This window comes from Amphibalanus amphitrite, unplaced genomic scaffold (genome assembly GCF_019059575.1).
Source record: "Amphibalanus amphitrite isolate SeventyFive unplaced genomic scaffold, NRLGWU_Aamphi_draft 000319F_arrow, whole genome shotgun sequence".
NCBI lineage: Eukaryota > Metazoa > Arthropoda > Thecostraca > Balanomorpha > Balanidae > Amphibalanus > Amphibalanus amphitrite.
In genome coordinates this window covers 492,067-507,496 of record NW_024881814.1, presented here as the reverse complement: position 1 = coordinate 507,496, position 15,430 = coordinate 492,067, and the positions used below count along the sequence as shown (strand labels likewise).

The 15,430-nt window shown below is 45.8% G+C and overlaps 1 protein-coding gene and 1 long non-coding RNA gene across 2 annotated transcripts; both read right to left on the bottom strand.

The window, feature by feature from the left end:
• Positions 1 to 293: 293 nt before the first annotated feature.
• LOC122388363 lies at positions 294 to 14,415 on the bottom strand. The gene is made up of 4 exons (XM_043379397.1): positions 14,339 to 14,415; positions 6,634 to 6,725; positions 1,523 to 1,600; positions 294 to 1,108 (listed from the first exon to the last, which is right to left on the bottom strand). Exons 1-4 carry the CDS (start codon positions 14,351 to 14,353, stop codon positions 979 to 981), a joined length of 315 nt encoding a protein of 104 aa, XP_043235332.1. The 5' UTR covers positions 14,354 to 14,415; the 3' UTR covers positions 294 to 978.
• On the bottom strand, positions 2,751 to 6,108 carry LOC122388364. The gene is made up of 3 exons (XR_006257777.1): positions 5,902 to 6,108; positions 4,913 to 5,092; positions 2,751 to 4,493 (listed from the first exon to the last, which is right to left on the bottom strand). It is a non-coding gene; the product is annotated as an uncharacterized LOC122388364 (long non-coding RNA).
• Positions 14,416 to 15,430: the final 1,015 nt, after the last annotated feature.

Sequence of the window (15,430 nt, the reverse complement as noted above, 5' to 3'; positions counted from 1 at the left end):
AGGGGGGGGGGGGGCGACATCCGCCCCCCCTTCCACTGGGCGTAGTACTCGCAACCCTTCCACTGCGCGTGTTAAACCAGAGTAACAATAATGCAATTAGCATGCATAAATTTAAAATATTAAAACCACCATGTGGTAGGGAAATCATTATAACCTTTTTGATATCAGCTCAGCCCAGTGTTTTTATCCCACAAATCCGCAGAGACAATGAATGGAGCTGATGAAGCCTGCTTTGGACTTTGCAACAGGCTGCTTTACCGCAAACACACATATAATTACACATACAACTCGTCTTGCGTCAGCATCCACTGATTTATTCTCATCAGCAACTGCGTTTGTCACCATTGACATAACATTTCAATGATAAGGCATTCGAAGCTGAGTAGAAAGCATAAGAATACGAGGTTTTACAGCAATGTAACGTAAGATGAATGGCAAAAAGGCCTTTACACAGGAAGATAAAAAGATTATACACAGGAAGAAGAAATCAAGTACCTGTGTACCATCGCAAATGTTGCCATCGCAGCCCATCCCTAGAATTTCCATTGCCATTGCCAATCCTGAAATTGTACTGAACGTCACTGGAAACTGGTATGATCCTAAGAAAAACTCTAAATTTCCAGAAGTTTGCAGAATTTGTTTCTTTATGCATTTCTGTGTAACTTATTGCAAAATGCTTTGCTGGTAAGGATGTTTTCGTTTTTGCTGTAATCGGCAAAACCGTTCTTACCAATAAAGGTGCACACTGCATAAAGACTGTGCCTGCATTCTAGCTATCGACGTGTTTCCAATCAAGTTATTATCTGCATGAGGTTCAAACCTAGCTCTAGGGAGATTCCTACGTCTGATAACTGGATGAAAGTTCCTACTCAAACACCTACTACACACATATGCGCCCGACGCCCCAGGAAACACTGCCCCGTGTCGGCAATAGCAGGCACCTTTGGTACAACTTGCAGTGGCGGTGGCGGCGACTGTTCAGGGGTCGAAACGGACCGAGATCGTGCAGCAAGTGACGTCATTCCAGTGCGAGACCGTTGGATCCTGGGTGTACCAGAATGAAGTGATGCCGGCCATGGCTGGCAGCTGCGGACACTCGAACCGGGCGCTGAAAAAAATAACAATATCAAATGGGCCGTGCCCACAGGTCACAGGTCGGCCATGTTTGCGGTGTCAGGATCAACTTCAAGTCATTGTCGTTGAGATGCTTCCTCTATGCTTTTTCTCTCCACGATTGCAATGTCTTATGAATCAGGTGCACAACATAAGCACAGGCAGCATAAGCACAACAGTATCCAGAATACTCCTCAATGTTTTTTTTTCTTTAACAGAGTGTTCTAAGAAGGACCACTAGATAAGAGTTATAATTGGATAACACCGATGAATATTGTCCCTTAGTTTGTTTTGGGCTGGTTGAAGTTCGCTTGTGGAAAGGGTGGCATATCTTTTGGTATCTTTACCAGCCTAAAATATAAATCAATGCCTAGCACAGGAGACACATGCCACTTCTTTGATCACTTACCTGTCTCTCTCAAAGGCCATGCTTTCGGTATTGGTTGTGACGCAGCTCTCATAGTTCACTCTATACGTGTCGCCCAGGCTGGCACGGTCCGCCGACATCAAAACAACGGTGCGTCAGCTGATTATTGGTCCTCCGATTCAGGAGAAATTATTAACGCGGGAACGCCGGCGCTAAATAAAGGCGGTAGGATTCACGTCTTCGCATGATCGTGTGCAATGTTTTTTATAGTATCAAGCGAGGGGTATTGCCGGAGTTTTGCAAATAAATATTTTGCTCTCAGTTTCGCTATGCGATCGTGAACACTTTATTTTCATAGATACGATATGAAATAGGATAAACAGGCAATACCATAGGCCAACCCAAGGCTATGTAGGCCAACCTTAGACTTCGCATAGCCATGGACATTGCGAAGGAAGGTACTCGCCGATCGTACCACGATACCACGGGCAAGACATCAGACTTTTGGGAGTTTTGTGTCGCTGGAATGTATTTTAAGTGCTAAGAAGGAAAATAATTCAATTAAATGATGTCATGGACAATGGACATGCCATTCCAAGCATATATTTGCCTGGCTTCGACAACCAGATAGCCAGGCTTATTTCACGAGCTCCTAAAGAGGTAGTGGATTTAATATCGTTTCTATTACATTTGATTGATAATCCTACATATCAGTAAAGCTGCCACGTTATCATTATCGGCGAGCGATTACCGGCACATCGTACCAATGCCAATGCAGCGTCGAGCGTCCGATGGTTTACGATAGGAATTAAAACAATAGTTTTAATTTAGCGCTTTTTAGAACCATGGACAGAAATGGTAATTCAAAGAACCTCTTCCCCTTTCAACTCACCTGAAAAAGCTGCTTTCGTGTACCACCCAGCAACTGTTTCGTAGATATATCAAAATGATAACTGGAGGCGAAGATTATCCTCGGCCGTGCCCATTTTGGAACCAACCCTGAGAGGCATAACTAGGCGGCGGAACGGGCCGGGCGGCGGGCACCGGGGCACCGTGCCCCCTTTACTTTTGGCATTTTAACATTAGCCCTATGGGCGTCGCACGGAAAGAATGGGACCAAAAGTCGGCAGTGCCCCCCCCCCCTTAATTGAAGGTGTTCTGCCGCTACTGCTGAGAGGCCGTGGAAAATCGCTTTTGAAATCAATGCCTATTTTATGATCTACCACGATTCGTGGGGCTGACTAGTACCGACGGGGATCCCACAAACACGACGGTCACATTCGTTAAGCATGATGTAGGTACGGCGTAAAGCACCACAACTCACTCCAAAAGCGCAACCTTCTGAGATATCTTATATTTAGTTTCAATGCTGGTACTGGTGCAGTTTCAATGCTGGTACGGGAACCAGCAGTTGCTACTGTACACGAATCCCTTGTCTAGCCGTCTGTCCTGTCCAGTAACAACCGATAACATTGATATCGACAACCGGTCCCTGTACATAATAAAAACATAAAAAAACATTGGGACACAAACAACTGGGTTGGTACTTTCGCGCATAGGCGGCGGAACGGGGAGGGCACCGGGGCACCGTGCCCCCCTTTGATTTTGGCATTTTGACATGGGCCCTATGGGCGTTACATGGAAAGAATGGGATCAAAAGTCGGCAGTGCCTCCCCCCTTCCCCTTAATTGAAGGTGTTCCGCCGCTACTGCTTTCGCGTACGTAACACAACGACGCTGGCAATAAACAAGTTGCAACATACGCCCGAGATAATAAGTTTCAGATAACAACGCCGGCCAAGAGGTGCGCCGTCCGAAGGCTCCAGTTGAGCTGGGCGCAGGTACTAAATAGGGAAATCCTACATTCATCTCGCCGCATTTAAGCGCACCAATCGAAAGACGACAGCGTGACCGCGCTGACAGGCAATCAACCTGGCCACATAAAACTAGCTAGTGCAAGGAAGATGTCTATATAAACCACTGGACCATGTAAAGTGTTCATGTAAATAAAATACGAGTAAAGATGACGCGTTTGAGGGCAGACTGGCCAAACAGTGACGTTACACGCGGATCTCAACACTGCACAACCCATTCATCAAAAAAAGATCTCGTGGATCCCTATATACGTCATAACTGGCCCTAGTACGGGGGTATATAGCCATGGACGTAAATGGCCGGCTTAAGGCACAGGATCCCAATTGTCATCCCCATTACGTGGTCCCCAGAAGTCACCAGGCCGAGAGCCAATGGCAGTTAAGCACATCTTACACGTGCCGACAAAGGTGACACAATGAATCAAATCATGAGTCCGTTAATAAGCCTGCCTAATTCTGCATGTAGACTGCTATTTACCACCACGGCGGAAGGCTAAAACGCATCCATACAGCTCAACATAGGTGTCAATTTCCGCCGGGTTGGGGGTGCTCAAGCTCTCTAAATTCCCCTCCGGCTCGGCTGGCTTGGCTTTGGAGCCCCAACAGACGGTGCGGGTCAAGGTCACCGCTAAGGCGGCGGCGGATTTGCTGCGCCCGGGCAGTGGGCACTGGGCACCCTCAATTCGGTGAAAATCGACACCCATGCAGCTCAACATGACAAAACGCTGCATACAAGCGCACGTCCTCGCATTTAATTGGCGCATTTAACTGCGTCACTAACCTTGTACACTGTACAACACTGGTGAGATGACTGTCCGAAGGAAACTGCCGACTTTGGCTGGCAACATTCAGGGTTGGTGACTTATGTACTGAGTTCGGCTGGCTGACAGCGATGTGACTTCAAGACCGGTTGATGAACGGGCCATCCTAGCCCCATACTACAGGAGCCCAGCTGGTCTTGGCGAGCGGCGGCGACTGGACGAGGCTGGACCCCTACTACAGGAGCCCAGCTGGTGCTGACGAGCGGCGGTTACTGGACGAACGGGTCAGCCTGGACCCCTATTGCAGGAGTCCGGCAGGTCTTGGCGAGCGGCGACGACTGGACGAGGCTGGAGTCCTACTGCAGGAGTCGAGCTGGTCCTGTTGAGGAAACAGTTCACCTTTAACATGGGATTTTAAACTGAGATAGCAGTCTGATAGAGCAGATTTGCGTATGCCTTATATTTGAACCGTTTGAGATATTCACCTTTTATCAGTGAATATTGGTGTTTAAATTCATGTTCTAGTGGTCATTTACAGCTAGCAGAAACCTCTTCAACACACAGTGGCCAATCAGCGATGAGAGCACTTACAGGAGCAGAATCCCTTGCAGCTGATAGGTTGTTCAGCTGTTAGTGTTCATAACTTTAATCATTAAAATAATGAAATCCCTTTAGAAGAAGCGTGTAATTCCAAGTCAGAATGCATTTAAATTTTATTTATCACATTTTTAACACATCTTTTTAAATTTTATTCATCAAATTATTCACAGAAGGTGAACAATTTCTTTTAACACTTACCTTGCTTCAATGGTGACATGTAGTTCTTGCAGCAGAGAAGGCACAGCATTTGGCTGCAACTTCAAATATTTACTTGTTGCTATTAATTATTCAGTTTTGAAATGCATACAGGTACAGCGAATCTTGGGTTCTCCTGTAAGAATGCCGACGTCACCGCAGAAGTTCATCCAGAGCTTGCGCCTGAAAAGGGCCAGGTTTAATATATGAGTGAAATGAAGACTTTTGAATCATTTTATTATTATACCATAATCACACTTTGCCTAATTTGTAAGAAATAGGTTTAGGTTAGCAGAAATAGGTAAGGTTTTGACTAGACCCCCTGGGTCACAACAGGGGATGACACCCATGATTGGTGGGACCACCAGGCACCAGCACTGGCATAGTTCGTTCTGACCACCGCACACCTATCAGCCCGAGAGCACACTAAATTGCATGTCAAAGCTCCATTAATGCTTTTTTTCAATTTTGGCCATCCATTTTGTTGGGTCCATCATGTCCATCACCAAGCCACATTTAAAATGCACTACACTACATCATCCCCCACTACCTGACCACACCAGGCCAAAGCCGCACCGCGCTACACAAAATCCGCACTGCACCAAGCTAAATCCAGGCTACACCAAACCCTCACCAGCCGGACAAGCCGGCACAGACGAGATCTTGTCGAAATTGCCATGCTTTGCAGAGTGCATACTGGCCTACCTGAACCTCACCTTACCCAACATATGAGCCTGACTGTCCTAAGCACTGGGAGCTCATTGAGACCAGGCCCCACAGGCCTAGTGGCCTCCTAAAATCTGATTTCCATATGGTAAGGTGAGCTATTTAAGAATGGTGATCGGATACCTATCGAACGCGAGACAAGACAGCAATGCAAATGGGCAGTGGGCGGTTCATGCAACAATAATCATGTTTCCTTGCCACAAGTATCAAAGCAAAAGCAAAAATGGCTAGGTACCTATCGAATTCAAATTTCACTGGAACCTCACCTGCATGGATCTTAAGTGAAAGGTACATCTTGATACATCTGCACGAAAGATACATCTTGATCCACTCATCTCAATCTTGTTTTTCTGCATCCAGGGCATGCAACACTTCTGGTATTTTTGGCACAACTTACTCGACTGCTGAGCTCAAATGCAAATTGCAATCACGGTCATAAAATACCTACTGAATATTGAATCGCAATGTATATTCAGTCGATGTACCCCTCGTTCGATGTCTCTCGAACGACGAAGATTGTACGTCGTCCGGCCAATCCCGTTCTAGGTCAATGGGGGCTCGGCTGCAATTATGGAATATGATTGGCCAAACGGCGTAGGATCTTTGTCGTCCGAGAAACATCGAACAAAAGTAATGTCGCTACTGCGCCATTTGTTGCATCGAATTCGCCCCATAGAGGCACGTGTTAACTCTCTCCCATAGGGTCCTGGGTAAACTCATGTACACAACCTCCATAGGGTCCTGGGTAAACTCTCCCCTTGTCTATTTTCTTTAAACGGGAATGGTTTGGACAGAAAAATATTTCCCACCTCATAAAAAATAAAACTTAATTTTTGGTGTACTATATTTATGAAAGGCATCAAAAAACCAAAAGAAATTATTTCAAAGAAACCGATTGTTTAAAAAAGGACAGCTGACGGCATGCCTCCCGTGTCCCCTGGCTTGAAGCTTCGGCTCCGTGTTACCTTAGTATTCTATGACCGTGCGTGTCGCCCAGGGGAGCGCAGGTATAGTTTTCGGGGCTGTCAAACTCCGGAGAGGAATCGTAAAACGACACCAAAACGTAGTCCGGATCGCATTCATAGCGAGTCTGCCAGATAAAAAAGAGCATAATCTTCAATACATAATGCATAGCAGGGTACGATTCTAAATATTAACCCTCGCCCGTAAACGGCGATCTGCCACCTTCGCCCATGCAGGGGGGGGGTTGGTGCGCCCCCCCCCTTGGCGTTTGAAAACGGAGCGTCGTAGAGCTTAGCGGAAAAGACCAACGGATTGCTCTCGCCGAGATCTCGCGATTGGTGGTATATTTTTTGGTCCTAGGTCAACATTTGACCTACTTTTGACCGGTCAAAGGTCAAATTTTCGGAAAAATAGACTTTTTTCAACTTTCCGCGGCGATTGCGGCAAAACGGTGGGAGATATCGACTTGAAACCTTCACTGTCGTGTTCCTTGATCAATTCTCTATCGTTTGGTATGTATTTCGTTTCCCTAGCTCTAAAAATGGCGCGTTGGGAGCGCCGGAAGTCGGCAAGGTCACAGTCGGCGGCAGAAATTCGAAAAATCAAAATTTAAATTTTTGAAATCTGGTTGTATTTTTGGATTTGGAAGGTCCATTTGCTCCCTATAGAAGCTAATATTGCTGCATATTCCCATTGAGGTGACAAGAATTAGCAAAATAGTGGTTCGGGCGCTTTTCAAAAATAGTACCGGACGCTGTTCCTCTTGTGACGTCATAGCTCCGTGACCTGACCTGACCCGGTCAAGTTTCTTATACCATATGATAGCCAATACTTGCCCCAACATGCATGGGAAGTTTCATCACGATCCATCAACCGATGTCCGTACCACCGGCAGGAAACCTCGGGCGTTGGCACTCAGTTTGTGAAAATCCGGCCGGAGGCTGTTCCCTTTGTGACGTCATAACTCTGTGACCTGACATGACCCGGTCAAATTTTTTTTATCAAAAGATGCGCAAGGTTTGCCCCATAAGGTACCCAAAATTTGGCGGCGCTGCGCGCCGCCGTTTTTGCACTATTCCCGAAAAACCTCAGGGGGGGTTGCACCAACCCCCCCCCCCTACATGGGCGAGGGTTATAGTCCATTTTATTTCAAAAGGCGCACGGGCCCGAAAATCGATTTTAGAATTGTCACGTGCAAAGTGATGGCTTTGACAGAATTCAACGAACACCGGCTTGGCACGTTTCGAAATCAGACTGGTCGGCTGGTCTCTGATTTGCGATAGTTTTGAGAGAAGTATGTACATACAACTCATAATGAGGAACTGTGAATCGAAAATGCTTCCACACGGGGTCTAGCCATAGGCACTAAACAAATGATTAAGATGATTACGTGGATGACTTGTTTGCAGACCTACAAAAGTAACACACGGATTGGCATTTTGTTTTACGTTTATTTCTGTTGAGTTCAAAAAGAAACATGAGCCAGCATATCTGCCGATCTAGTACAATGTTGATCGATCGATTCCTGCATTGGGAAGAAGTCGGGTATGCGCCTACTAAATCTGGAAAGACTCATAAAAAGACTACTGAAGTTTGTAGGGGAGAGGCGGGAGAATTGGGACGCAGGAGAATAGGGACACGCCAATATCTAAAAAATGGACAGCATCTTTGCACGATCATTGCCTTTACCTTTTGATTATATGTGTCGTGCAACGATGGGAAGCCTCAGCAACCCTTTTGTGGCCATCGTTTGGGCTGTGCTGGCTGAGCACCAAAAAACTTGTTTTTTTCGAGCGCTATTCTGAGTTGTCTGTGCCTTGCATATGACAAACAATTTTTCTTTCAACATATTACGATGTTAGCTTAACACCGTCCTTATGCGATTGCTAGTTTGAATGAACACGCTCTGTAACTGATAAATGACAAAAAATGCGTGACTTGTTATGGCGGTGTTGTGGGAGAATAGGGACACCAAATGGTAAAAACGGTAAAGTGGTGTAAAAGATGTGTTTTTACCTTCGTGTTTTGGATGGGGTTGCAGCTGCACACTTGACCACAAATACATCAAAGCGAAGACCAGAAAGTCTTACTCTGGTAGGAAAATGTACATTTTATGGGAACATCGTGATCCTGAGAGACAATCCCGGCCTTAAACGAAGCAGACAGTGTGAAGATAAGTTCCAATGTATCAAATCATTGCCTAGACATAGACACGACAAATAATTCGAGATAAAGTCATCCCAATACCCAATTTTTATATGTCCCAATTCAGCTTCGTGTCTGTCCCTTGTCTCCTTGCATGTGTCCCTATTCTCCTGAAAATGAGTGTTTTTGTTTTTGTCCACATATAACTACATCATTACACAGGCTCGCTATTTTATGATGGCATAATGCAGAGAAATGGTCGACCTTTTATTGGTGCTGCGCAAAGCAGCTTGGCTACAAAACTTTCCAAATAATACCTCAATGAACATGGCCTGAGAAATAAGTCCCAATTCTCCCGCCTCTCCCCTACGTAGCATGCGAGAACACAATGTAAGACAACAATATGGAACGTCACCAGCTTCAGCAGCTAACAATGACATGATTAGTGAGCCTGCTGTTCAGAATTCTGGCGCCCGACAGAGCCTTGTAGCAAAAAATATTGTTCTGTCTTGATTATTTAAGGATTTGCCGCTTGCTATTTCTCAAGTGATGGCCTGGCTGTGGAATCAAGGTTAATATAGGAGTGACGTTAGATTAGCATGCAAATTCAACAGAATGGCTCAACCGCTCAAATATATGATTTTACTAACATTCTGCAATATGACACGATTTATAAGCTAAATTGAACAACTTCCTCCGTAGCACTGTGCTTATCTTTCAAAAATGGCCGAGAAATTCATCTCAGCTTGCGTTATTTTCTAGCGTCTCGCACGTGCCAACTCCAAAATAATGCTTCGGGCCATGAGCCTTTTGAAAAAAATGGACTATACTATAACCCTTCTACCATTTTATAAATCGTAAAAACTGTTCCGGTTAATTCTAACTAGTATTTGTACAGGTCTCGCGGGTTTTAGCGGTAGGTCTTGCATCTAGAAAATTTGGTGTACTTCAGACTATATCTTCGTCGTCTTAAGCTTTTAAGTGTTGAAAATGCGTTCGAGTTGTTGGGTAACAAGCCGGCCATGATCGTGTAAAATGGCTTCATCGTAGATCGATTAGTTTCTGAGATATAACCAGAAATGTAAAAGTGCAAAACCTACCGCTTAACCCTCGCCGGCACAGGGGGGAGGGTTGATGCAACCCCCCTAAGGTTTGTCGCGAATAACTCACGTAAAAAGCGGCCGATCGCGACGAAACTTTCAGTACCCTCGCATTGATCAATTTTACACCTACCCTGAAAATTTCATGACCCTGACCCAAATGACCTTTGACCTGTGACCATGGGTGTAGTTTTCCAAAAATCAATGGGGGTGCTCAATAGCTTTCAGAAAAGCATGTCATATTGATATTTTTCGTATAGTTAGTTTTTTCAGCTGATCTTTTTTACTGTAGCCATCAGGCGTCATGCAAGAAATGATGTTAAATCGGTTCGAGAGCTTGTTTTAATAGCGCCACTGTAAAACGATTTTGGTTCATCCAATGCATTATTAATCACGGAAGTTTTTGAACATATTTGAGAACACGCTGGGTTTAAGATTTAAATTCAGGCCTTACCGGACTTTAGGACCTGTTAGAAAGTTGTAAAGTGTGGCGTCTAAGGGGTTTCCTGGGTGCCTACCACAAATATCGTGTTAATTGTGATCACAGATGGTGTCGTTAAGCGTTTAGACCAGGTCGGGTCAGGTCAGGTCAGGTCAACCGGTAGGGGTCGTGACGGGTATTCGTAGCACCTGTCATCCGCCTCTGACAGCTTCGTAACATGTTACGAAGGCACCAAACGAAGGCACCAAAACTACTTCGTAAATGTTCAAATGGTTGTCAATTTCGAATTTAGCCCCAAAAACTAGCATAGAAACATGTAAAACTCGTAAAAGTGAGCCGAGGTCAGCAAAGGTCAATGACTTAACCTGACCTTCAGGTGACCTTGACACTCACCCTAATACATGGGAGCAACATCAAATCACATGTTTGAACGTTTGAAACCACGAAAAGCTTGCAAACGCGCGGCTAATGCGAGCCGACATACGCCGAATCGCGATTCCGGCCAAACATGGTCTCGGAAAAGAGGTCACAGGTCAAAGGTCATTTTGGTCAGAGTCATGAAATTTTCAGGGTATGTGTAAAATTGATCAATGCGAGGGTACTGAAAGTTTCGCCGCGATCGGCCACTTTTTACGCGAGTTATTCGCGAAAAACCTTAGGGGGGTCTGCATCAACCCTTCCCCCCCTGTGCCGGCGAGGGTTAAAACTGAGTCCATCAAAGCCCGCCTCATTCATACCGATGTCATGTTCTTGTACCAACTCCTTCACCACCGTACCGACTGCGCTTACCTGGTATCGATGTTTGGCCTTACCCTCGCCGGCACAGGGGGTGGGGTGAGGCTGATGCAACCTTCCCCCTCGATTTTTCGCGAATAACTCTCGTAAAAAGCGGCCGATCGCGACGAAACTTTTAGCACCCTCGCATTGATCAATTTTACACCAACCCTTAAAATTTCATGACCCTGACCCAAATGACCTTTGACCTGTGACCGACTTTCCGAGACCATGTTTGGCCGGAATCGCGATTCGGCGTATGTCGGCTCGCACTAGCCGCGCGTTTGCAAGTTTTTCGTGGTTTCAAACGCTCAAACATGTGATCTGATGTTGCTCCCATGCATTAGGGTGGATGTCAAGGTCACCTGATGGTCAGGTCAGGTCATTGACCTTTGGTGACTTCGGTTCACTTTTTCGAGTTTTACACGTTTCTAGGCTAGTTTTTTTTTAGCTGAACTCGAATTTATCAACCATTTCAACATTTACGAAGTAGTTTTGGTGCCTTCGTAACATGTTACGAAGCTGTCAGAGGCGGTTGACACGTACTACGAATACCCGTCACGACCCCTACCGGTTGACATGACCTGACCTGACCGGACCTGGTCTAAATGCCCAAAGACATCATCTCAGATCAAAACTAACACGATATTCGTGATCAGCACCCCGGAAAACCCCATGGCAGCCACACTTTACGACTTTCTAACAGGTCCCAATTTTCCCGACTTTTGGGTCATTGACCTGACCTGGAAGGTCAACCGATGACCTAGGACCTTAAAATTGGATATCATCGGCTTCCTCGCGTGACGGGCAACACGCTCGTTTTTTTTCCTCGAAGCTCTAGCTCGATCAGGGGCCAAACGCGAGGGGGTGGGGTCGTACCCCCCCCCCCCTTGTGCCGTCGAAGGACGCAAATTGGCCCGTGCCGGCGAGGGTTAATGTTCCTGGGAGGCGTAACCGCCGCACGGGCTTGTTTCATGTGCCCTTGGGGAGAGTGAACACCGTAAAGAACTGTCTTTCTGTGCATATTCCTCGGTTGTGCAATCAATTTTTGGCACAAGGTCCGTCGGTGGACTTTTACCACCCTTCCACGTCCTTCCGGCGTGAGGCTTTCCAGTACTCCCGAACACTGGACACCATGGGATCTCTCTGTCATCATGTCCCACTTGATTCATTGACCCAGGTTGTACTGAACTTTTAGAATATTACAGAAAATTGGATATTGTTAGGCTGGCGGCTGCTTATACCGGGTGGCCCAGAAAAAACATTCCCAACTTTAAATCAACATTTCTCAGAAAGTGAAAAAGACACAACATTGAAACTTCCCACCGTCAATGCGGCATATATTTTCAGTAAATTGTATTATTTTTGTGTTATTCGGGCTATTACCTACTTTTTAAATGGTTCGTGTTTCTAGCATGCCATGTAACAATTACTTTTTTGCTCAGATGTTTACTAAAAAAAAAAAACGTGAGTGAACGGGCCACTTCCATCTCGGTACCACGGCCTGCAGCCATGACTGCTAACTGACAACTGGCCTCACTGATGGTTCAGGCCTTAGGGTGGCACATTCCCTCTAGCTTTTTTCCTTATTCGGTCGATTTACTGTTTGATCTTCTTGAAGGGAGGGCAATCAGCAGTTATCCATGCACCGCGCCACTTCTGCTCGAAACAGGACTCACTGTTGAAACGAATGGCATTCATTAACACCATTTTGGCTCAGTATTCGGCACATAAGTGGGACAAAAATAGTTAGAATAACAACACACGTGCTGGTTTCATTCACGTGTTCCATTTTTCTATTTTTTCCTAACATGGTACGTCTAAGGCAATCATCACTACCGTCCAACATCGGCAAAAAAAGCAAAAACGTCTTACTTAATTCAACATGAGATTGCTGGCTTGAAAATGATGATGGACTGTTATAATTTGGCATACCAATGCGCAAAGAAGTAACGCAAACTTGATGAGAAATTTGGCTCGTTATTTGCACTCAAATTTGAGGTACCTATAGGCCTCCAAAGTTCGGAACGTTTTTTTTTTTTGGGCCAGCCGGTATGCTTTTACGCAAACAGAGGAACTAAGTATGGTGTTGTGAATGTCGATAAATTTTACAGCCATTGACATTGTTTGCCAACCTTCATTTATGTTAGATTGGAGATCTTACTTTGTCCCAAGTTAAGCACCATAATATCAGATGTAATGTAAACACAAATATCATGCATCTTAATTTGTGGTAATTTATTCAATGCATATTCTCTTAGTCATTGAATTCAGTAAACATAGTATTTGCATGATTCACTGAGCTCATTACAGCACTAGGAGATGGAAATACTGATTATTGAGGGCCTTGAGTCAGCTGGGAATGTTTTGAGGAGACTGGGGGTGCTTTAAGGAGGCAGGGGGTGCTGAGCTCAGGATTGGGGGTGCTTGAGCACCCACAAAGAGATATAAAGTTACACTTATGCCTGTGACCTTTTTTCCGAGACCATGTTTGGCCGAAATCGCGATTCGGCGTATGTCGGCTCGCATTAGCCGCGCGTTTGCAAGCTTTTTGTGGTTTCAAACGTTCAAACATGTGATTTGATGTTGCTCCCATGCATTAGGGTGGGTGTCAGGGTCACCTGAAGGTCAGGTCAGGTCATTGACCTTTGGTGACCTCGGGTGACCTCGGTTCACTTTTTCGAGTTTTACATGTTTCTAGGCCAGTTTTTCGAGCTGAATTCGAATTTAGCATCCATTTGAACATTTACGAAGTAGTTTTGGTGCCTTCGTAACATGTTACGAAGCTGTCAGAGGCGGTTGACACGTATTACGAATGCCCGTCACAACCCCTACCGGTTGACCTGACCTGACCTGACCTGACCTGGTCTAAATGCTTAAAGACATCATCTCTGATAAAAACTAACACGATATTCGTGATCAGCACCCCGGAAAACCACATAGCAGCCACGCTTTACGACTTTCTAACAGGTCCCGATTTTCCCGGTTTTCGGGTCATTGACCTGACCTGGAAGGTCACCCGATGACCTAGGACCTTAAAATTGGGTATCATCGGCTTCCTCTCGTGACGGGCAACACGCTCGTTTTTGCCGCGAAGCTCTAGCTCGATCAGGGGCCAAACGCGAGGGGGGTCGTACCCCCCCCCCCCCTTGTGCCGTCGAAGGACGCAAAATGGCCTGTGCCGGCGAGGGTTAACTCGCGAGACCCGTACCTATACAAGTGAGTATACAGTAGCGGCGACATGAGGAATACATGATATGCTTCTTTGTGGTATTTTACCTGGTGGGAGTCCATCTCTCTAGTCTTCAGAGATAGACCTAGAAGTGGTTTCGTAAGGTCGTACTGAACGCAGCCAACAACGCCCAATCCCTGAAACGGCAAGGACTCCGGATATAACAATGCATGTAGTGAATAAAAAGAATAAATTCTGTTCATTTTTACCCTCGCCAGGCGAGAGGGCCCTTTCATAACGCAGACGGCGAGGGGGGTTGGTTGGTATGGTCCCCTGGCGATTGGCTTCATGGCACTTAGAAACACCAAATTTACAGGGTAGGTGGGCCCATAGGAGATCTCGCCCCTGTTCAACTTTGGTGACTCTAGGTCAATATTAAAGGGACCCTCCCACCTTAACATTAGTTTTGAGTTGAGATAGCCAAGTTTGCGGCCAGGCTCAGAAACCACCATTTATCCTGGTCGCAACCCCCGCAGCTTTATAGTGTTCAAGAAATTTCTTCCCTTTACTTGCAGGGTGGGACCAGCGTGGTCCCTATCTCTTAACCATTACGGGAATCTGATGACGTCACCAGGCTTTCGAACGTCCGTTAAATGTTTGACTAAAACGTTTTGTAGCACGCGGTGGTATATGCTGCTTTGCGCGCAACAAATGCCGCACTTTCAAATAAAGTCGCTAGGAACAGCGGAGATCCCAAAAAGTAAACAAAAGTAAAAGTCTAATATCTTGAAAACCGGTGAATATTTTTCGATGAAATCTGGTAGATATTCGTTTTTGCTCTTTCTGAACCGAGCGACATCACTTTCATGCCAATTCATTAACTTTTTTGAAGGTGGGAACTGGGAGGGTCCCTTTAACCCGCGCCCTGGTGGGGGGGGGGGGCTATTTTTTGCCCTCCCTCCAGACTTTTCGATATATCTCCAGAACCGCTGCGCCGATCGTCACCAAACTTTCAGTACCCTCCCGGACATCAATTTTACACATTGTGACCAAAAATTTTTCCAAAGGCTATGATAGGTTGGCCGGAAATGACGTCAGAGTGACGTCATGTTCTGCCGTTTTCGACCCAAAAAAGGGTTTCGCGGGAAGAGCTGTCAGGCCTACAGCTTTGCAAATACAGAAAAATGATAAAGACATAA

Coding starts and splice junctions, on each gene's coding strand:
- LOC122388363 (XM_043379397.1), bottom strand. Junction 1,601..6,633: donor GAAAACTATACCTGCGCTCC/CCTGGGCGACAC, acceptor GGACCGTGCCAG/CCTGGGCGACACGTATAGAG. Junction 1,109..1,522: donor ATGGCCTTTGAGAGAGACAG/GTAAGTGATCAA, acceptor TATTTTTTTCAG/CGCCCGGTTCGAGTGTCCGC.